The sequence below is a fragment of the Euprymna scolopes genome, chromosome 29, assembly GCF_053919585.1.
Source record: "Euprymna scolopes isolate OS-2025 chromosome 29, ASM5391958v1, whole genome shotgun sequence".
Taxonomy (NCBI): domain Eukaryota; kingdom Metazoa; phylum Mollusca; class Cephalopoda; order Sepiida; family Sepiolidae; genus Euprymna; species Euprymna scolopes.
Window position 1 is genome coordinate 79,584,322 of NC_136510.1, and position 25,837 is coordinate 79,610,158.

Below are 25,837 nucleotides of genomic sequence, written 5' to 3' on the forward strand. Positions count from 1 at the left end.
CTTTCGGTGGAGGAGAAATCCTTCACAACTGAGACAATTTTTATTTTTGTACCTTTTCTCCACGTTAAAAAACGACCCTGGTGTCTAACTCTGTCCTGTGGGGAGGTATAGTAAATAGGTATATATATATATATATATATATATATATATATATATATATATATTAAGGTATATATTCTCTATAATATTGATTGAATTGTTTCTAATAAGAAGCTCAATGAATCCATGCTGTCGGCTTCAGAGCATATAAACTAATTAATTGCATGCCATTATATTTATTTATTTTATTTTGCAAGTTCCAACATTTTTATTCTTTTACACCTTACACGTGTTTCACAGCCAGTAACGAAAAATATTGTCTTTTTTATGTGACTGCTCTTCAGAGACGTCCAAAAATTAATTTTAAAAAATATTAAAAGAAAAAAAATGTGTTGGCACTTGCTGAAAAAAAAAAAAAAATTAAATTATGAGTGTGGACTGATTCTTACCGTTGACATGCAATTAACTAGTATATAACATCGATATTAAAAAACATTCATTTCGGGGGGGTTTTGTAATTTTCACCGCTTTGTTAAAAAAAAATGAAAGTATCTTTCCATTTTATAAACGCACAACATATTTAAAATTTTTGTCGAATCAGTCACCACGAGAAAGTCTTTGAATTAAAATGAAACGTCGAGGAACATATTTTATTCAATTTTCATGCACGCACACACACACACACATACATAATATAGAACTACTTCATTTACTCACATAAATTATTATACGAAAGTATAAATTTATGCATAAACTTTAAGTATTTACTTCAACAGTGCTCAATATGTAGGTAGAGCTAGTTAGTAAGTTATAAAATATATATGGCGATTAAGCTACACTGAATATTCCGCGTTTCATCCACTCTAGGATTCTTCAGGCTTATGCCTGAAGCCTGAAGAATCCTAGAGTGGGTGAAACGTAGCTTAATCGCCATATATATATATATATTTATAACTTACTATATATATATATATATATATATATATATATATAGTCTGTTTATCATACAAACATTATTGGCTACGTATGTGCATACATGTTTCAGTGGAATCTCAATTCAAAGATACTTCATCAGACCAATTTATGCACATATATAACCAATTATGTTTTCTCAAAAGTGCTCTATACATATATAGAATTATTATAAGTGAAAATTATATAAACACAAGAAAAATCCCTACATGGATTAATCTACATTTCGATGATAATGTTGAATCCATGATGAGACAATTAACATCATCGAAACTTAGATTAATCCGCATAAGGTTTTTCTGATGTTTATATAATTTTCAATATATATATATATATATATATATATATATATATATAGTACGTGTATTGCTGTTTCGTTAATAATATTAATCCATTGAAACACTTTCATTTATAAAATAGTGCTCAATATTAGGTAGAGCTTAAAGTATATATATTTTTATTCATACAAACAAAACGAATGTAGCCAATAATATTTGTATAAATATAAAAAAAAAAAAACCATCGATGTGTGTGTGCGCATGCGCGTTGTACGTAACTAATATTAACTGTCGTATGGCATACTTTTCGGAAATGTTTGTCCAGCTTTTAGAACTTGCCGAATGCTAATATTCATTCGGCCTTTTAACAGGTGCGCCTCGTACGGTTGCCATTCGAGGTTTTCATAAACATTCTTCATTTGACGTGAAATGTCACTGAAGTTATCCGAGATTTTCATAGTTTCGTCTTCGAAGTCCCGAATCCCTACATAGTCTGACTCCGGCTCCGGCTCGAACGAAGACTTGAAGAATTTCGACTGAAAAACACGTGGTACGGCGTGGTAGGAGAGCCTGGTCGAACCGGACATGATACACACGTCGCCACTCCTCAGATGAACTGCCACGGGTCGCACCGCTTTCGTAACACCGCCGAGAAGGAAGACGGCGTCCTGCCCGAGACTTATCGAAACTATCGGCGCGTCGTGGTCAAATTCGGAGTGATCAGTATGTCCGCCCAGGGTGGAGTCCAGATGATAATAATTGACGATCGCGGCCTCCGGTCTAAAGACGGGCGAATGACCGATAGCCGCTGTTATGTATCTGCTCAAATATGCAAGGTCCGAGGGAAAGTCCGATTTTTCGAATTCACTGTACGTCTTATCGTTCCAGTTATAGTGGTACCCAAGCGTTACCCATCGTAGTTTATCGAAATGAAATTTGGAAGATTCTGAACGTCTATTAGAATTTGTATGATGCGTCTGATCTTTGTCCGAAGATAGTTTTGCTTTTTTACTCGCATTATTGTCATTTTTTTCGGCGTTCGATTCGGCGGTTTTAACTTTGGGATAACAAGCGTCCCATAAGTTTTCGGGCCTTTCCTTGCCCAGTTGCTGTTCGATAAAATCGAGGTTCGTGACGTTCGGTTTGGTAGGATAGTCGTGGAGGCATCGATATACCCAATACCGTTGCCCGTTGAATTTAAAAACATTACTTATATGAACGAATCCCGGAAACTTGTCCAGCGTGTATGCATTCCACACATGGGTCGGCTGCAAATCGGCGAGCCGTAAGATGTTATCGGGCTCCTGTAAGCTTAGTCTTTTGATGCCGTATTCTTCCTTATGTTTACTAGACAAATTCATGAAATCAACCAATTCAGAAAAGTCCGGGGGTGTTTTCCGACACTTGTATTTTTTAAACACTTCTTTAAATAAGTCGACGTCCAATTCGTCTATTGTTTTGGTAGCCATTTTGAATTGTATATAATAAGAGTTATGCCCCTTAGATAATGTGGTGTTTGTCTAGTTATCTCCCTTGGATAAGTATTTTTTTTTTTTTTTTTTTCAATTTATGTAACTTGAATGAAACAATTAATTTCAGAGTTTTTAAATTTAAAATTGATCATAAATATTTCTTATTAACTTGCTAATTAATGAGAAATATTTTCATAGTTGCTTGAAAAGGTTAAAAGAAAAATACATTTAATAAAGAAATCATGAAAACAATTTTTACCTTTTTTTCATACATCCATATTTTTTGTTTTGTGATAGACTGCGTATCATATAAACTGGCACAATCACGTTGACACACCGGTTCTCGCCAGATCACTGAAGTTAAGCAACGATGATCCTGGCCAGTACCAGGTGGGTGACCATTTGGGGAGGCTAGGCGCTGTATGTATTATGCCGAGTCATAGAAATTCCCAGGTTGGTATCTGGGGGCGCATTAATTCACTGGGAGAGATGCACCCCCAGTGTTCAAGACATGCATCTAGAAGAAGAAAAACTGATGTAAAAACCTGCAGTCTACTGTATGTTGCGTCTTGTTGCAGTCATCTGCACCAACAAAGATTAGCAGCAATACCAAAAAGTGTGGTTGGTTCTACACAAAGCCTTCACCACTATAAACAAATCATTTGTGTGGATTTCAGAACAAGTGGCAGAAGCTCATACATCGAAATCGACGGAAGAGTCCATTTTATATATACAGTGCCGGCAAAAAGAAAGTCCGCACTTGTAATTTTTTTTTTTAAAAACTGCAAATTTAAGCTAAATTTAATGTAACTGTTTAAACAACCTATACCTCATTTGATTCGCCTTTTATTGCTCTATAATTTTACCTGTTCATACTTGACTTTTAATTGAAATATTCTAGTGCTCACGTCAATTTTAAAAAGATAACTTCAAATTGAGGAAGCAAAAAGAAAGTCCGCAGTAACAAATTCGCTTAAAACCAGCTTAAATTATTGCCCCTAAATCAGTTTAAAATATCCACCAACAGGGAACAAAGCATGTCTAATCGTAATTGTTGTTGTTCCAGGTTATACAACGTAACATTTAGTCCATATGCCACGACTTTCTCTTAGTGATCGTCAGGAGCTCATTAATCTCCACCTTTCTGGTTTATCCAATCGAGAAATCGGCCGCAGATTGAAATGTGATGAGAAAACGGTATGAAAGACTGTGCAAAACCACCAAAACACCGGCAGTGTTCGTGATGCTCCTAAATCTGGTCATACTACAGTTACTTCTAACAGGGAATACAATGCTATCAAGATCTGCAGCCTAAGAAACAGATTTGAAACGGCTCCCCAAATTCAACAACAGTGTAATCTTGTTAAGAAGTGCTCTCTTTCTACTGTCAAGAACAGATTAAAGGAATTTAATTTGCGAGGATATGTTGCAAGACTCAAGCCAATAATTTCTGTAAAGAACAGAAAGTGTCGACTGGACTTCATCAGTTGCAATGAAGATCATGAGTCTTCATATTGGTCAAAAGAGCTTTTTAGCGATGAAAGCAAGTTCAATAAGCTAGGTATTGATGGTAGGCAGTATGTCTGTCGGAGAAAAGACAAAGAATTTAATACTAGGTGCTTAGTTCCAATGCTGCAAGATGGTGGAGGTTCAGTTTTGGTGTGTGGCATTATTAGTACCAATGGTCCAGGGTCTATAGTTTGCTTGAAAGGTCGAATTAATTCGACCAAGTACATTAATATGCTGACTGAGCATTTTCTACCCTACTTTGGTCGGAATTTGGATGATAATCCCATCTTCATGCAGGATAATGCTCCCATACACACAGCTGACAATGTCAAGAGGTTCCTGGAAGAGCATAATATTCTGTGTTTGGAATGGCCTGTACAATCTCCAGGCCTTAATCCTATCGAAAACGTATGGCATTACACCAAGCAACAGCTACGCAATGGTAAAATGACAAATTTGGAATAACTTTGGACAAAAATTAAAGAAAAGTGGGATGCCCTTTCTCCAGAGTATTGCTGCAGTCTAATTCAAGGAATTCCCAAAAGATTGCAGGCCTTCAAATTGCAGAAGAGCTATGTTACTAAATATTAACTAGTTCATTGTGTTCCTGTTTTATTTGTGTTGCATTAATGTCTTAAACTTTCATTTAAATAGCAATTTTCCATTGTGTGGACTTTCTTTTTGCCTCCTCATTTTGAAGTTATTTTTTTAAATTGACTTGAACACTAGAATATTTCAGTTAAAAGTCAAATATGAACAGGTAAAATTATAGAAGAATAAAAGGCCAATCAAATGAGGTATAGTTTGTTTAAAAAGTTATGTTAAATTTAGCTTAAATTTGCAGTTTTTGAAAAATTACAAGTGCAAACTTTCTTTTTTGCCGCCTGTGTATATATGATATATGATGAGCTGTGAATCAGCAAAACAGTTCTGTATGTGGATGACTATATATATATATATATAGAGAGAGGGAGAGAGTGAAATTGTCTGTGTGTGTACATTTCCCTAGCAAACTACTCTGTCAATTTTCAGTCTACAAACCGTAAGTGGTATTGAGATTTGGGAAAATCGGTTTTCGGACAGAAATTTGGCTGTCAATAGGTCAAAGTTCAACGATTTGACCACGGAAAACTCTACCAAACTCCTTCACCAATTTTGAGTCCAAACACTTGAAATTTTAGATGTAGGTTACTTGGACATAGATCAAACTTTTTAATTTGATTTTAACCCAAAGCAATAAATATTAAGATGTCAAAATTAAGGTCAAAGTAAAAAAAAAATTGACCTCTGCGGACTCTTTCAAATCACTCAGCTAATTTTTGGTCTAAACATTTGAAATTTTAGATGTAGGTTACCTGGACATGAGTCAAACTTTTTAATGTATATATACATATTGCATTTCAAGTGAAAACATTATTACATACTTATGTGTCATGTCGAGATTAGTATAATTCCAAATATTAAGAAAAATGATCCAGTAAAAGATGTATTAGATATATTTTAAATAAGTATCATTCACCATTATGTTCTGACATTTCATGTTAAAAAATGGCGGAATTGCAATTATTTACATTTCTGAATTGTTGAGATGAGGATTGATTATTTCTATTATTTGGATTCAATTGGACTACTGTTCTCATCTTGACTGTTTTTTGAGAGCTTAGTCGAATCGGTCATGATACACACGTTGCCACTCCTCGGGTGAACTGCCACGGATTGCACTGCCTGAGAAAGAAGACAGCATATATATATATAAAGGTACTTTGTGTGTGTGTGTGTGTGTGTGTGAGAGAGAGAGAGAGAGAGCGTTCCTTATGAACTTCAAAACGGCTGGGCCAATTTTTTAAATTTCAAGTAAATGTACTTTATGTGTCGAGGAGTGTTCTTATATAGGTTTTGAATCGAAATGTCACCAATAAGTATAAAACACTGATAATCTAATTTGACTAAAGTTATATACAGTCTGTAATTACAAGTGCATTTGAGAAAGTTTATCAGCAAACAAGCAGAATGGCCCAATATATAAAATCAACAGTATGTTTTTTGATAAGACAGAGGCGTGTTCGAAATTAATGTTTCTGTTTAGAGAGCAACTGAACCATGATATTTGATTTTTGCATTTTAAACTTTAATTCAACCATTATATAAAAAATAATTTTATAAAATCAACAGCAGGTTCTCTATAATGCAATGTAGACTACAGTGTATTGTGGACTAAGTCACTGCAGGGAGGCAAGTGAAGCTTCCTTCTAGTGCACCACAGTGTGTTTCCAACTAGAGCAGTCAATCTAAATGAAAAATGGGCGATTTCATCAATTTCAATAAATTTATTCGAAGTATGGAACATTTGTTGATCCCTGTTCAATCCCTGGCAACAGCGGGTTTCTTTGCTAATATATATATATATATATATATATATATATATATATATATATATATATATATATATATATATATAAATGAAATTGTATGTGTGTGTGTGTGTTTGTGTGTGTGTGTGCGTGCATTTTCCTACCATAGTACCCTGTCAATTTTCAGTCCACAGACCCGTTGTTCTATCATTGTTGCTAAGCGATAATATGGAAGAAATGGCTTTATCGATGATAGATAAATTAAAATAAAATAAAAGTTTGTATTATTGATTATCAGTAATAATCGGGGGTATTCTGAAGCAAAACTTAACTAGTATCACTCCCAGACGTATGCAGTAAAGTTCTGTAAATTTTAAAGAAAATCTGTTCAGTTGTTTTGGAGTCTATAAGGAACGAACTCACACACACACACACACACAAAGTTGCATTTATATAATTGTAGAGTTTATTAAGATTAATTATTAGTATTATTATTTATAATTATTATTGATTATTATTCAAAACTATTTAAAATTGGCATTCCCTAAGAACTGGTTACGTTTGCCTAGGACTCTATCCAATGTTAATTTTAGTAGCAGCAAATTTGAAAATCTCTGCTTCTAAATGGCTTGTCACTTGCATCCAAGCTAATGCAAGGGAAAAACTGTTGCAATAATTTTTATATAAATTAGGGTATGATTAAAGAAAGTTGGAAGGTTCTACTTATAGACATTGGCGATAGAATATTTATCAATCAAATGGATCCATGTTTTGCTAGCAACCATTTAGAAACCGAAATTGCTCCATAACAATATTGAATCTTTTAGCATTTCTGTACAGAATTTTTTCTGTGTCAACACGAGAAAAATATCTTTGTTCTTTGCCTGCAAAATTTTAAAGTCCAAAACTTATACAAACAGCTACCCACTAAAAACTCTTTTCATCTCCAAGACTTATATAGAATAGCTACTCGTTGGAAACTCAATAAACATACAAATTTCTACAAAAGGCTGTTGTAAATAGTGGATATGAAAAAAAGACTAAATTAAAGTATATGGAGCTTGCAAAGAAAACACCCACATTTAAAAAATAAAAAAAAGTAAAAGGGAAATCATTTGGTTTAACCCTCCCTTCAATCAAATGGTTAAAACCAACCTAGGAAAAAAATTCTAAAATCTAAGTAAGCTACACTTCCCCTCCAACAATATCCTTCACAAAATATTTAATAAAAAAACTGGTAAATTAAACTACAGTTGAAGCAATAACTTGGAAAGAATAATAAAAAAAACCATAACAATAACATTTTAAATGATAAAACACAATGTAACCAGAGTAAAAAATTAAAAATTGTAGTTGTAGAGATAAATCTAATTGTCCCCTCAAACAGAACTGTCTGGCAACCTTTGTTATATACCTAGTTAACATTAGAGCAAAGGAGGATCCGACCACTAACAACTTCTACATAAGTCTAACTAGCAATATTTCAAGCAAAGATACATTGGCCATAAAAGTTCCTTCATGAATTCAAAGTATATTGATAAAACATCATTGGCTGCATAATTCAGTGAGCTAATAGGAAAAAACTTAACATCAATTGTTAACTGGAAAATCCTGAAGAAAAAAAAACAGACCTTATCAATCACTTAACTCCTCTTGTTTCCTTTGCCTAAATGAAAAACTCTTTATCGTCAAATTTAAAGATAAGGAAAAACTCCAAAATAAGAAACAAGAAACATCAATAAATCACACCTCCCTAATCACTTACATACTCCTCGCCCTTAGGTCCCTATCAAACACGCCTCTAAGACTACATATACTAAGATCCCACAAAACTGCACCTTTTCACTTAAATCTCCACAAAATTCAATATTGGCTAATTTCATTACTACACTGTCTTTGTCAGAACCGCTCCAGAAAATCATTCCATATGACTATACCCATTACTTCCAAACAATTTCTCTACATATTACAAATATTTATTTATTTCCCTCAATTCATGGGCTGAAACTTTGTCACTTGGCATATACATGTATGTTATATACCATATCAAGTCTCCCTCAAACTTTTCAATAGTGTTTACTCTTAATAGATATATTCGACAGAATAAGATTATCTGTATGTGTTGTGTTGTTGTTCTTGCCTCAACTCTTATACTATAGAAATGCTATCACCTTTAATACGACTTAATTCAAACAAATAAAACGGAATTAATAATCAGCCGAAACTTAAACTTTAACTTTTTGTTCTAATTGAAATCAATAGTTTTCTCTACTATATTAAAGCACTTCTAACCATAACTTTTAAATCACCAACTCTAAACTCTCACAACCACCAAGTACATAATAAATTTAAACAGTAAAAAATATGCACCATTATATAGCATAAACTTAAAGACTAACTCTAAAATATTTTTATTTGAATCTACTCAAAATGGATAAAACACACACACAAACACACATATATATATAGATAGATAGATAGATAGATACTGTATTAACAAAACCAAGACTTCGAAAAAGGAATTGATAACAACATATATATATATATATATATATATATATATATATATATATATATATATATATATATACGTGAATACTTTCAGATCAATTGTCTTGACTTAAATATTTTATATCTTGAGTTTATTTTTGGCCGTTTACATCCTATCTTCTATATTTTGAAAATCATTATTCTTTATATTTTGATTTCTGACTTTTACTTTAAACACATTCTTCCTATTATTATTACCATTATTAATCAATATAATTATTATTAAAAATTATCATTATCAATTATTATAAACTAGCGGGGGTACCCGGCGTTGCCCGAGTGTTTGTTTCCGGGACGGGGGGGGGGTTAAAAAAATGTTATGGTAGGTAAGTAGGAAGGATCAAACCCGGAGTCATGAGTAAAAGTAGGAAAATAAAGTGTGAAAAAAAGCAAAAAAAACATCTGCAACGTTAACAGTTCGGCCACCAAGAAAAGTCCATTCCAATTGTTTAGGAAAAAAAAAAAAAAAAAAAAAAACGACTACGGTAGGTCGGCGCGAACGTGAAAATATAATGTGAATTGTCCAGCACGCTAACCACTACGCCACAGAGCACTGCAGCTTAGCTTAGTGATTTTAAATAACTTCACATGAAAGAACTACGAAGCCAAACCGGTGTTCTCTTCTCAACTGTTCCTTGTGAACGATCCCCAAACGGTGTTAAGTGGTGGCAGGGGGAGGAGAAATTTATTTGAGAGAAAATATTTTACCACTTCCATTGATCTTAACCGATTTTGGCCGTGACTTCTCAGCAGAAAAAGTATAGAAATCTAAGATTATCGAGGAATTTGAGAAATAATAAGCCTATAACACACCTCAGATATTGTTCTGCCGTTTGTGCATATTATATTTGCATGAAATATCTTGATTTTTAATCCTATTAATGTCAAAATCCCACGGGAAAAAATGAGTTCATTTTATTTATATAGAGATATCGCAGTCACCAACCTGTTTATCCCCCATTACCTTCTATTTATAATTATCATTATCACAGTTAGAGTGGATGATTATATCTAAGCATGGAAATAAATTAATTATATACATTTTGAGATTTTATTATTATTATTATTATTATTATTATTATTATTATTATTGCTATACAACTTTTAAAGCTTTGAATAGTAAATAAGGAAAAAAGCTATGATGAGAAATGGGAGCGAGGGTGGATAGAGTGGACGGGGATGGGAAACGAGTAAGAAGGATAAAGACATGCATTAGAGTGACCAGTAAATTATTTATGGTTTTCCCTTTTCATTCTTCCTCTTTCTCTTCTTCCTTTCTTTCTGTTTTCTATTCTTCTTTTCTCCCTTGCATCTTTTCCTTTTCTTCCCTATCTCTTAACCTCTTCGATAATGTAATGTACGTTGTCCTCTTCTATATCATCGCCCCACTACTATCAAGTAATGGGGCGATGATATACAAGAGGGCAGCATAAGTTGTACATTTTCTGACCACATAAAAATTCTAGTCAAATTAACAGCATTTTTATAACTGAATAACCCAATTAAGTATTAAACCCCTTTTAGCATAGACATGTAAAATTCACATTCCCCTACTGTTTGAACTTATACACACTAGTATGCTTAAGATTTAGGACGGCCATCACACACGCATACAGATACTATTCTTTCTAGTCTTTCATTGTCTGTTTAACCCCCTATCCTTTCCTATTCATTCTTATATCTCAACACAGACTGACATTTGCACACTTATTTTTCACAACATTTGACGGAACCTTCTGATATAAACTTCCTGTGACAACAAAGACTTGATATTTTCATTGCAACCTTTGCTTTCGTATAAGCTGTATCACCTGAAGACGTTTCTAGTTACTAGTAACTAGCTGACCATGCTCATGACTGTGTAGCAACATATTTCTGCTTATATAAAAAAAATAAAGAGTATATATATATGTATAAGTGACCTTGTTGGTGTGTGTACGAAAATACTCTACCAAACTCCTCTCTGAATATTTGGTCTCCAGCCTTGAAATATATATATATATATATATATATATATATATATATATATATATATATATATATATATATATATATATATATATATATATAGTATTTGGACCACCATTATACACACATTTAGTCATGATATTAAAATACTACATTATATCCTACAAGCAACACCATCACAATCGCAGAATCTTTAGAGGAAGGAGTCCCTATTTTTTCCTCGATATATTGAGTACTACTACTACTACCAGCTGTCAACAGAAGCAATTCTGCACTTAACATATTCTTTCCCATTTCCGATTCATAAATAATAAAGGCTCCCTTGACATAGTCTGTCCCTTCTGATTGGCTGAGCTCTGAAAATTCTCATATTCCGGAATTCAATTATTCCCTGTATAAACGAATGGTTACTATAATTAATACATGGCGTCATTATTTCGTCCACAGTCAATTACATTTACTGCTTAGGTAATTACAGTCGTGTGTGTGTGTGTGTGTGTGTGTGCGTGCAAGTATCTACAATGTTATCTATATAATTGTCATTTCGCATTTACTTACGTCTCCAAATATTCAATGAAAAAATGCTTACAACTATGTTTGTATTCATGATGTGATATGTCCTGTATACTCAAGGAAAACAGCTATAACATTTCTAATTTTTCCAATAATTACTTTCTTCAGCCCTCATCTCAAAAATGGAGAATTGTAATAGTTTTCGTTTGTTTCACATAAGAATTAAAATGTTGCTACACGTTCATGAGCATGTTCCGGTCATCCAGTTAATAGGAACTAGAGACTTCATGCGATATTGCCGGCGTGTTTGAAAGTTAGGGTTTTGCTTTATGCGTAATTACCATAAATTACCATTAATGTTTTCTGCTCTGTCAACCTAAGGTTTAACGGGGAGCAAACGTGCATTGAATGACTTCATCAGATACACCTTTATTATTTAAGATTTTAAGACACTTCACATTTTACTGGCGTTTGCAAGAACCATTAACAAGTCTCAAAATATTGTGTATTGAGAACATAAACATAAGAAACATACATTTTCTCTTTTTGGATTTTGTTTGTTTTCCATTTAAACAAACTGAGCCACAGCAGCGCGTGGCCGGGTACAGCTAGTAATAATAATAAATACGAGATCTACATTAATTGAAATATCATATTTAAGAGTATTTTACGACTGGACCACACCAGGGGCTCACTACTATATATTAGGTACAATATAATGAGTAATAGAGAATTGGATTTTTAATAATAAATACGAAACCTACATTAATTGAAATATCATATTTAAGAGTATTTTACGACTGGACCACACCAGGGGCTCACTACTATATATTAGGTACAATATAATGAGTAATAGAGAATTGGATTTTTAATAATAAATACGAAACCTACATTAATTGAAATATCATATTTAAGAGTATTTTACGACTGGACCACACCAGGGGTTCACTACTATATATTAGGTACAATATAATGAGTAATAGAGAATTGGATTTTTAATAATAAATACGAAACCTACATTAATTGAAATATCATATTTAAGAGTATTTTACGACTGGACCACACCAGGGGCTCACTACTATATATTAGGTACAATATAATGAGTAATAGAGAATTGGATTTTTAATAATAAATACGAAACCTACATTAATTGAAATATCATATTTAAGAGTATTTTACGACTGGACCACACCAGGGGCTCACTACTATATATTAGGTACAATATAATGAGTAATAGAGAATTGGATTTTTAATAATAAATACGAAACCTACATTAATTGAAATATCATATTTAAGAGTATTTTACGACTGGACCACACCAGGGGCTCACTACTATATATTAGGTACAATATAATGAGTAATAGAGAATTGGATTTTTAATAATAAATACGAAACCTACATTAATTGAAATATCATATTTAAGAGTATTTTACGACTGGACCACACCAGGGGCTCACTACTATATATTAGGTACAATATAATGAGTAATAGAGAATTGGATTTTTAATAATAAATACGAAACCTACATTAATTGAAATATCATATTTAAGAGTATTTTACGACTGGACCACACCAGGGGCTCACTACTATATATTAGGTACAATATAATGAGTAATAGAGAATTGGATTTTTAATAATAAATACGAAACCTACATTAGTTGAAATATCATATTTAAGAGTATTTTACGACTGGACCACACCAGGGGCTCACTACTATATATTAGGTACAATATAATGAGTAATAGAGAATTGGATTTTTAATAATAAATACGAGATCTACATTAATTGAAATATCATATTTAAGAGTATTTTACGACTGGACCACACCAGGGGCTCACTACTATGTATTAGGTACAATATAATGAGTAATAGAGAATTGGATTTTTAATAATAAATACGAAACCTACATTAATTGAAATATCATATTTAAGAGTATTTTACGACTGGACCACACCAGGGGCTCACTACTATATATTAGGTACAATATAATGAGTAATAGAGAATTGGATTTTTAATAATAAATACGAAACCTACATTAATTGAAATATCATATTTAAGAGTATTTTACGACTGGACCACACCAGGGGTTCACTACTATATATTAGGTACAATATAATGAGTAATAGAGAATTGGATTTTTAATAATAAATACGAAACCTACATTAATTGAAATATCATATTTAAGAGTATTTTACGACTGGACCACACCAGGGGCTCACTACTATATATTAGGTACAATATAATGAGTAATAGAGAATTGGATTTTTAATAATAAATACGAAACCTACATTAATTGAAATATCATATTTAAGAGTATTTTACGACTGGACCACACCAGGGGCTCACTACTATATATTAGGTACAATATAATGAGTAATAGAGAATTGGATTTTTAATAATAAATACGAAACCTACATTAATTGAAATATCATATTTAAGAGTATTTTACGACTGGACCACACCAGGGGCTCACTACTATATATTAGGTACAATATAATGAGTAATAGAGAATTGGATTTTTAATAATAAATACGAAACCTACATTAATTGAAATATCATATTTAAGAGTATTTTACGACTGGACCACACCAGGGGCTCACTACTATATATTAGGTACAATATAATGAGTAATAGAGAATTGGATTTTTAATAATAAATACGAAACCTACATTAATTGAAATATCATATTTAAGAGTATTTTACGACTGGACCACACCAGGGGCTCACTACTATATATTAGGTACAATATAATGAGTAATAGAGAATTGGATTTTTAATAATAAATACGAAACCTACATTAATTGAAATATCATATTTAAGAGTATTTTACGACTGGACCACACCAGGGGCTCACTACTATATATTAGGTACAATATAATGAGTAATAGAGAATTGGATTTTTAATAATAAATACGAGATCTACATTAATTGAAATATCATATTTAAGAGTATTTTACGACTGGACCACACCAGGGGCTCACTACTATATATTAGGTACAATATAATGAGTAATAGAGAATTGGATTTTTAATAATAAATACGAAACCTACATTAATTTAAATATCATATTTAAGAGTATTTTACGACTGGACCACACCAGGGGCTCACTACTATATATTAGGTACAATATAATGAGTAATAGAGAATTGGATTTTTAATAATAAATACGAAACCTACATTAATTGAAATATCATATTTAAGAGTATTTTACGACTGGACCACACCAGGGGCTCACTACTATATATTAGGTACAATATAATGAGTAATAGAGAATTGGATTTTTAATAATAAATACGAAACCTACATTAATTGAAATATCATATTTAAGAGTATTTTACGACTGGACCACACCAGGGGCTCACTACTATATATTAGGTACAATATAATGAGTAATAGAGAATTGGATTTTTAATAATAAATACGAAACCTACATTAATTGAAATATCATATTTAAGAGTATTTTACGACTGGACCACACCAGGGGCTCACTACTATATATTAGGTACAATATAATGAGTAATAGAGAATTGGATTTTTAATAATAAATACGAGATCTACATTAATTGAAATATCATATTTAAGAGTATTTTACGACTGGACCACACCAGGGGCTCACTACTATATATTAGGTACAATATAATGAGTAATAGAGAATTGGATTTTTAATAATAAATACGAAACCTACATTAATTGAAATATCATATTTAAGAGTATTTTACGACTGGACCACACCAGGGGCTCACTACTATATATTAGGTACAATATAATGAGTAATAGAGAATTGGATTTTTAATAATAAATACGAAACCTACATTAATTGAAATATCATATTTAAGAGTATTTTACGACTGGACCACACCAGGGGCTCACTACTATATATTAGGTACAATATAATGAGTAATAGAGAATTGGATTTTTAATAATAAATACAAGATCTACATTAATTGAAATATCATATTTAAGAGTATTTTACGACTGGACCACACCAGGGGCTCACTACTATATATTAGGTACAATATAATGAGTAATAGAGAATTGGATTTTTAATAATAAATACGAAACCTACATTAATTTAAATATCATATTTAAGAGTATTTTACGACTGGACCACACCAGGGGCTCACTACTATATATTAGGTACAATATAATGAGTAATAGAGAATTGGATTTTTAATAATAAATACGAGATCTACATTAATTGAAATATCATATTTAAGAGTATTTTACGACTGGACCACACCAGGGGCTCACTACTATATATTAGGTACAATATAATGAGTAATAGAGAATTGGATTTTTAATAATAAATACGAAACCTACATTAATTGAAATATCATATTTAAGAGTATTTTACGACTGGACCACACCAGGGGCTCACTACTATATATTAGGTACAATATAATGAGTAATAGAGAATTGGATTTTTAATAATAAATACGAAACCTACATTAATTTAAATATCATATTTAAGAGTATTTTACGACTGGACCACACCAGGGGCTCACTACTATATATTAGGTACAATATAATGAGTAATAGAGAATTGGATTTTTAATAATAAATACGAAACCTACATTAATTGAAATATCATATTTAAGAGTATTTTACGACTGGACCACACCAGGGGCTCACTACTATATATTAGGTACAATATAATGAGTAATAGAGAATTGGATTTTTAATAATAAATACGAAACCTACATTAATTGAAATATCATATTTAAGAGTATTTTACGACTGGACCACACCAGGGGCTCACTACTATATATTAGGTACAATATAATGAGTAATAGAGAATTGGATTTTTAATAATAAATACGAAACCTACATTAATTGAAATATCATATTTAAGAGTATTTTACGACTGGACCACACCAGGGGCTCACTACTATATATTAGGTACAATATAATGAGTAATAGAGAATTGGATTTTTAATAATAAATACGAAACCTACATTAATTGAAATATCATATTTAAGAGTATTTTACGACTGGACCACACCAGGGGCTCACTACTATATATTAGGTACAATATAATGAGTAATAGAGAATTGGATTTTTAATAATAAATACGAGATCTACATTAATTGAAATATCATATTTAAGAGTATTTTACGACTGGACCACACCAGGGGCTCACTACTATATATTAGGTACAATATAATGAGTAATAGAGAATTGGATTTTTAATAATAAATACGAAACCTACATTAATTGAAATATCATATTTAAGAGTATTTTACGACTGGACCACACCAGGGGCTCACTACTATATATTAGGTACAATATAATGAGTAATAGAGAATTGGATTTTTAATAATAAATACGAAACCTACATTAATTGAAATATCATATTTAAGAGTATTTTACGACTGGACCACACCAGGGGCTCACTACTATATATTAGGTACAATATAATGAGTAATAGAGAATTGGATTTTTAATAATAAATACGAAACCTACATTAATTGAAATATCATATTTAAGAGTATTTTACGACTGGACCACACCAGGGGCTCACTACTATATATTAGGTACAATATAATGAGTAATAGAGAATTGGATTTTTAATAATAAATACGAAACCTACATTAATTGAAATATCATATTTAAGAGTATTTTACGACTGGACCACACCAGGGGCTCACTACTATATATTAGGTACAATATAATGAGTAATAGAGAATTGGATTTTTAATAATAAATACGAAACCTACATTAATTGAAATATCATATTTAAGAGTATTTTACGACTGGACCACACCAGGGGCTCACTACTATATATTAGGTACAATATAATGAGTAATAGAGAATTGGATTTTTAATAATAAATACGAGATCTACATTAATTGAAATATCATATTTAAGAGTATTTTACGACTGGACCACACCAGGGGCTCACTACTATATATTAGGTACAATATAATGAGTAATAGAGAATTGGATTTTTAATAATAAATACGAAATCTACATTAATTGAAATATCATATTTAAGAGTATTTTACGACTGGACCACACCAGGGGCTCACTACTATATATTAGGTACAATATAATGAGTAATAGAGAATTGGATTTTTAATAATAAATACGAAACCTACATTAATTGAAATATCATATTTAAGAGTATTTTACGACTGGACCACACCAGGGGCTCACTACTATATATTAGGTACAATATAATGAGTAATAGAGAATTGGATTTATAATAATAAATACGAAACCTACATTAATTGAAATATCATATTTAAGAGTATTTTACGACTGGACCACACCAGGGGATCACTATTATATATTAGGTACAATATAATGAGTAATAGAGAATTGGATTTATAATAATAAATACGAAACCTACATTAATTGAAATATCATATTTAAGAGTATTTTACGACTGGACCACACCAGGGGCTCACTACTATATATTAGGTACAATATAATGAGTAATAGAGAACTGGATTTTTAATAATAAATACGAAATCTACATGAATTAGAATATCATATTTAAGCTTATTTTACGACCTAGCAATGCCAGGAGGCCTACTAATGCGATATAAATCAGTGACAAATAGATTTTTTAGATTTAAATTTATTGAAACTCATTTAAATGTTCTATTTTGAAATTCTTTTTATTTTCTGGGTTTAAAAAGATGCACCTGAAGAAGGTCGGTGGTTACATCGGCTGAAACGTTTTGTGAGTAACAACCAAGATGAGAATTATTATCCGAGCAAAGTTTGAAACTCTGCATCTATACTTTTACTATTGAAATCCTTTTCTCTGCGAGAAGGATTTTTTTTTTTCGTACACGACGCGTGTGTTATTTTGAATAATTGCTTTATATTTATTTTATGCCTTCGATATTCGTCTTTGTATAACGACCTCTGTCAACACAAACTTTACTCTTTTGTCACGTGCCGGTTTTTTGTGGACTTAACCAACGCTCGTTGTTGTCTTTGGTCGGTTTCCAAGTCGAGGTATATATGATGAGTGGGGGCGGTTAGACTCTTTTGCAAGTTTGGGAAAAGACCAGAGGTGAATTAAAGAACTAAAGTATAAAACTTAATAAATGTAATTTTTTATTTTCTTCTTTTTCTTCTTCTTCTTCTTCTTCTTCTTCTTCTTCTTATTATTATTATTATTATTATTGGCTCACATGGAGATTTCACACAGGTCAACAAACAATCTGATTGGAAACCTGTGGTGTTCTCTGGAGGCTGAGTGACAACAAGTCTCCCCAGACGTCCAGTTCTCTCCACCTCCTTCGATAGCATTTGCAAATGAATTTGCATCATCGCAACAGCCTCTTACCATTGATTTCTCGCCGGCAGTGGCCATTGGTTTATACTGGAATTTGAGTGGCACTAAGCCTCCCCAAAGTCCCAGTTCTCTTTGCGCTTGTCCAACCAAAGTCTGGCTGGCGCTCTCTCCTCGGTCTTTCAGTCCTTCTTGACCCTCCTCAGCTCTTTGGTGTCACTTTTTTATTGGGAGGAGCGGTGGTGAAACTAGGGGTGGGGATGCATGATAGGGGTGTAGAACTTGTAAATATGCAGGTTCGGTGTTCTTCATTTCCTGTAACGCTTATTTGTTATAATGTTTTCTTGTATTATTCTCCACATTCAAGGGTTTTCCTTAATATTTCCGTCGTTTTCATTATCGTTAGTCGTTGTACTTTTGCATATTTGTTATTCCTCTGATTCCAATTTCTAACATTCTTTTTTCAAAGCTTTTTGGAATTGTTCCTAGTGCTCCTACTATTACCGGTACTATTTTGGTTTTCTTGATCATCCAAATCCCTTTTAACTCTCTGGCTAGCTCTGTGTATTTGCTTCGTTTCTCCTTTTCTTCCATGCTCACCCGATTTGACAGGATTTTTCTTTCTTGTTAATTATTATGACATTTAGTCTTCTTGCTTGGATGGGTTTGTCCATCTGTATGTCCATGTCCCATAGGATTTTGTGGTTCTCGTTTTCGAATACTGTTTCTGGTTTATGATTGTACCATTTGTCTGTATGCTCAAAATGCAGTCGTTTGCACAATTCCCAGTGCACCGCCCTCCCCACTTGGTCATGCCTGTTTTTGTATTCCTTTTGGGCCAGTTTGCTGCATTCACTTACTATATGGTTTATCGTTCCATCTTATTATTATTATTATTAGCAGTAGTAGTAGTAGTAGTAGTAGTAGTAGTAGTAACCTTTCTTTTTCTTCTCCTCTTCCTACTCTTCCCCCTCTTCCTCCACTATGTACTCGTTGACCTGGTTAATATCATATTGTTATTAATAGATCTCTAATCAATTCTGTTGGACCACCTAATATAGAAGATGCTGAGCTTGTCGTTTTCAAAATGGGAGTCTGATAACGATTTGTATGTCTATTATCACGTGGTCTAATCATGCCATTTTTAGTCCTCATAGTCTTCTTTTGGCAGGCTTAATAAAGATATCAAGTGTTTGACGTACAGTTGTTTCTGCCGGAAGTCCTATTAGATAGCCAATGTTTTTTGTTTTGTTTTTTTTCAAGTAGAACAACATTTCATAATTTTGCTTCAATGCGGTTGTGGATTGGGGCGCGAAATGGCTTGTTTCATTTAATTCTTTTGATAGTCAATCACAGGTGTGTCCCTTTTCTTCTTGAAACTCTCGTGGATGACTCTGCTCTTGAGGAGAAATCGATTCTGAAAGTATTTGGTCTTTTCTTCTCATCAAATCTCTCTTGACACCTTATACATTAGATCCATTGCTGTTTCTGTTTTAGTACTCCCTATCGCTCTAAACACTTTCTCACACTTGTGGCCATTCTCTATCTCTACGAATCTACTATCAAACCATGTATGGAATATCGTTGTCATGTTTGGGCTGGTGAATATCTGTCCTATTTGACAGTCCTTGATAAGGTGCAGAAACGTATCTATAATTTGATTTGCCCTATCCTTTCTTTCTTCTCTACACCCTACGGACATGAAGTAGATAGTCTCATTCATATATTAGATCCACTGCTTTTTTTCTGCTTCTCATAAATTTGGTTCTTTCTGTTGTTCTAAAGACTTTCTCACACTTGAGGCTATTCTCTATCTGTGAAAATCTACTATTAGACTTGTTGTCATATTTGGCCTGGTGAATCTCTGTCCTATTTAAGGGTTCCTTTAATGTATCTGCAGCTTGAGTCGTTTCAGACTTTCTTCTTCTCTACACTTTTTCTCCCACAGACGTGATGTTGCTAGTCTCATTCTTTTCTATGAATATTATTACGGCATGTGTTCTTCCAAATTACCGTATCTATTCTCTGCTTCTTTTATTGCAGCTTGTTTGGCTCATTGGTCTGGTCGGTCCATCAATTTGGATAGTTTCATACGTCATTCTAATACAGTTTCTTATTCACGAGAACTGCAAACTTATAGAACTCTCTTCCTGCTGATTTTTTTGCTTCTACCTCTAACCTTGGTCTTTTCAATAGGTATCTCCTATTTTTGTGATAATCGTTTTTCATTTTTGTTAGCTCCTTACATCAAGTGGCGTCATGTTGTTTTTTTGTTTTTTTTTAATGATTTCCATGAAAAGAAATGTTCTTGTCAAGCAGGTTTGGATAACTCTTCTCGGTAGCTTCTTTTAAGCACCATAATGCTAAATAGACATACACAGAAAATTTTAGACGAATATGATAAAATAGTCCCCAAAACGGAGACCCTGGGGCACACCCAAGAGTTATCACGAAGTATAGACAAACAAAATTATACAGAAATCACTTAGTTACAACTTTTCAGAAAGTTTTATAAAAATCCAAGGCATCAATTTTTCTTTTTAAATAAGCACGAAAGTATCAATTTTAGTCATTTTAACCTGAATAATAATCTCACAATCTAGACCAACTAAAGGAGAACATTGCCAATGCTATCAGGAGAATCAGCAGAGAAGGTCTACAGGCAGTATCTGCAAACGTTGTTAAATATGCCCAGAAATGCATAGATGTCAACGGGGGAGCACCTCCAGCATCTTTTATAACACTACAGATAATTTTAAACAATAAAAGAATGGTCCCTCCTTTCTACTACATTTTTCTGGGCTACTTTTAAGTGGGCCATCTTGTATATGATTTTTATAAAGTATCAACCTTCAAATGGCACATGTCAAAATGTGAGCCTGATCAGGTAATTGGTTTACAAATTAACATTGTTTAAGTGAAGCTCCTGTGCAAGTTTTTAAAAGAATGAAAAGAAAATTGTTTAGGGGATTAGGGGTCGATTTTATCTTACTATTTTGCTACACTTACTCTAAACTACATAATCATCTGAATACCACATTCACTCTATGGATCTAATCCTAACGTTTCTGAATTTTTGAGATGAGGATTGGTTATTCGTATTATTTGGATTCATCGGACTACTAATCTCATCTTGAGTGTGATTTTCACAACTTTTCAGTCGATATAACCTCCGACCTTCTTCAAGTGTATCTTGCCGAACTCGGAAATGTTTCTGTCAAACTCGGGAATTTGGACAGAGTTTCAAGTGGAACCTTTTATTTACTTCATGGAAGTAGCATGTTCTTGTTCTGTCAGTCATGACTGAATAGAGGTCCTTAGTAATTTGCAATTGTATTTATCGGTCGCCCACACTGAGGATTGAACCTTCAATCTCCAGGAGAATATTATTTTTACAATTGATTTTTCCAAGTACTCTAATCACTGCGCCATGGGGCCTTGTGGTGAAGTGTGGGTGACCAATAAATACAATTCCGAATTACTTAGGAGCTTTATCCACTCATGGCTGACGGAACAAGAGCATGCTAACCCCGTGAAGTAAATAAAGGGTTCCACTCAGAATACTGTCCAAATTCCAGAGTTCAACAGAAACATTCCCAAGTTCGACAAGATACACCTGAAGAAGGTCAGAGGTTACATCAACCGAAACGTTGTGAAAATCACACTCAAGATGAGAACAGTAGTCCGATAAATCCAAATAATATGAATCTAATCCTACTTAAAATATGTGAAATGTTTTCAAATTAATTCTATATTAGAAAATGACATGCAAGGTAGCGTGAGATAAATTACAAACACCCGAAAAGAAAGAACCAAATAAAATGAGATAAAGGGCAGGTTAGGAAGACCCTTCCAATCCATTCTAAGTGTATTCTGGCGACTTTTTCAGAGAATCGTTTTAAAAACCTGAAAAGAAGAAAATCAATCTCTAAGTGGGTGTGGGAACTAGTGGGAGATAAAAGAAAAATAGGGATGTAGAATGGATAACGATTGTGATCTTCAAGTTTGTTTGTTTGTTTTTTTGTTTAATAAAGTACTTTATACCTTTATATTATTCGGGGTTTTTACTTAAGTGCTGTGAATGTTCTGACGTCATTATTCAACTAGACTTGCATAATAGTGTGAGACAAAGTCTAAAATAAAAATGCCGAGTTTTTTTCCTTCCACTAAAGGTGAAGAAAATCGGCCATGACAGTTTGGGAGATAACGAGTTCATACATCAAACTTTAATCATAATGTAGCCAGCAGCACGTAGGCTTACCAGACTATAATAAATGGTTGAAGCCAAATTTTTGAGGAAAAAACGTCAAAAAAGGTCAAATTGAAAACTGAAGCCATACTTTTAGAAACAAAAAGAAGCCAAAATAAGCAAAATGGAAAATGTTCTTTATTAATGCTATATAGAGAACAATTGATTATATTGACGACTAGCTGGGGTCATTGACCTTGTTGGGTTGTAAAATACACTTAAATATATTTTAATTCATACAGATTTCATATTTATTATTACAGAGCCAATTCTCTATTGAATATTATAGTGTACCTAATATATTGTAGTGATTTCAAAAGTTAAAAAAAAAAAAAATGACTTGCGTGCCATCAGCTAGAATCGAAACCAAAATATTTAGCACTCCAGCATCATTCCCTACTGATGTAGCTTTCAAGAGATAGGTCAGAAGATTTAATATTAAATGACTTGGAGAAATTAATTGAATTTGCACATGTGCAGAAAGAAATAGAAATATGTTGGCAAGTTGAAATTGGTTTGGTTTGGTTTGGTTGTTTTTGTTTCACGGCATATCAACCCTTTTCAAGTTATTTAATGCCGAATTCAGTTATTTTGAAGAAAAACATTTTTAATAGAATTATTTTTTTCAAGTCGGTTGACCCCAACAGGTACTACGACTCTGGGTCAGAGTGGATCTGGGATCAATGGCAATTAAAGGATGGCTCCACACTCCCCAAAGCCCACAAGCTGAGGCTTCACTATCGGATATAGTTTAAGGTCATATCCAGGACCACAAGCTGAAATGAGCATTTTGCATTTAAACTTGCCGACATACTGATGGGGGTTGTGATGCTGTCGTTGGAGGTCTCCTTTTGTGTTGAAGAGTTAGAAACAGTGGGTTTCTGGGGTTCCATAAATTTTGGTGTTGTTGTGATCGGGTCATTCAAAGTGATTACCGGTTTCGAGATGGAATTCGCATAACACACACTAAGGTCAGCTTTGGAGGAGGGAGTTGCACTGAAACATATTTCCGTAGGAACTTTCTGTACCAAAATGTCACTCTTCTAACTACGTCAATACTTATGTATTGGTCGAATTGGCACACTTTAATTAATACCTCGGTCTTATTTCCAATTCTAAAAATGATTCTTAAAAAAAAAACATTCTTGACAATAAAATCTTAAACAAACACGATGTATTTATTTATTAGATTTATTTAGAACATAAGAATAAGGTCCACAGGACCACTGGTTAGGAACTACATTCTCAGATTTAGCATTGAGTTTCAAAGTTGAATATAATTTATTTTAAGAATAAATCATGGTAAACAAATAAATATTCTACGGTTCACTTGCTTACTCCTTTATCAAATCTTTTGAAATGTTCAAATTTCTGTTTGTACCTATTTGCTAAACGTTTATATGAGACTCAGAGTCCATCATTAATTTATAAGATTTATAACATTGCAACAAGTTTCCTGTTTGTTTTACTGTACACATAGATTCGAAAAAGTTGTCAAAAAAACAAAAAACAAAGATGTAACAAATAAATGTTATCAAACGCAAGGTAAGTTACTTTTCTACCTAACTGAATAATTTTTTAGTGTTTTTATTTAATGTAACGTATTTATTCGGCTCGAAAAATATACGGTGCTTACCGATGTATTTGAAAAAAAATACAAATGGCGGCATGCTCGCTGTTGAGCACGGTAAGTTTAGGAAAACAAGTTTAAACAAAAAATTAGAAAAAATACTGTTAGAAACTCACTCAATATATGTTACCGTGACATAGACGGGCATATATTCAATGGGTTTCTAATAGTATTTTGTTTAATTTGTTTGTTTGAACTAATTTTCCCAAACTTACCATGGTCAACAGCGAGCATGCCGCCATTTTTCTTTTAAAATATATCGATAAACATTGTATGATTTTTGAACCGATTACACGTTTTAAAGTGAGTAAAACCACTGAAAACTTTTCCAATTAGGTAGAAGAGTAACTTATCTTGTCTTTGATAACATTTATTTGTTATATTTGTTTATTGACAACTTTTTCGAATCTATGTGTATAGTAACACAAACTCCATGTTTTTTTTTAATTTTTAAAAATTCTAGTTTTTAGATGTAAAGTTTTTTTGTTTTGTTTTGTTTTGCTTTGTTTTTTGTTGTTTTTTTTGGGGGGGGGCACCTGAACTTAAAGTTAATAATAAAATTAAAGGAGGGATTCGGAGGTGAACTGTTGCCACCTTGACTTAGGATTTGTTGTAGGGCTAATGAAGATTTTTACACCCCCCCCTCTCCTTAAAACACGCACAATTTATCGGCTAGCGTCTTTCTTTCACTTAAAAAACTAATGCTGTCTTTGAAAAACAAATTATAAAACTGTGTTCGGTTCATATTCTGTAGAAGGAAGCTAATTTTTATTGAATTAATACATTTTATATAATAACATTTTAGAATGACTAAAAAAAGATTCAATTTTTGTTTTGTATTAAAAAGTAAACAGTACAAAAGTAAAAATTTATAATCAATTTTTATCAATATTTGAAATTAAAATAACTACGAATAAATAAAAGAAGAAATTAAAATATAAATGAATAAATAAATAAAAATATTTTTTGTTAAAAATTGAACCACTAGCTAATCAGCATAATATGAAAATAAACAGATAAAATAGATAAAGAAAAGAAAACACAAATCACGTGTAGA

At 32.5% G+C, this 25,837-nt stretch overlaps 2 protein-coding genes across 3 annotated transcripts in view; one reads left to right on the forward strand and one right to left on the reverse strand.

Annotated features, from left to right (window-relative positions):
- LOC145252742 (prestin-like) overlaps nucleotides 1–25,837 on the forward strand; it is a 402,460-nt gene that overhangs the window by 195,723 nt on the left and 180,900 nt on the right. The window lies entirely within an intron of this gene.
- LOC145252741 (nucleic acid dioxygenase ALKBH1-like) lies at nucleotides 1,319–2,782 on the reverse strand. The gene has a single exon (XM_080112610.1). It carries the CDS (start codon nucleotides 2,756–2,758, stop codon nucleotides 1,574–1,576), a length of 1,185 nt encoding a protein of 394 aa, XP_079968736.1. The 5' UTR covers nucleotides 2,759–2,782; the 3' UTR covers nucleotides 1,319–1,573.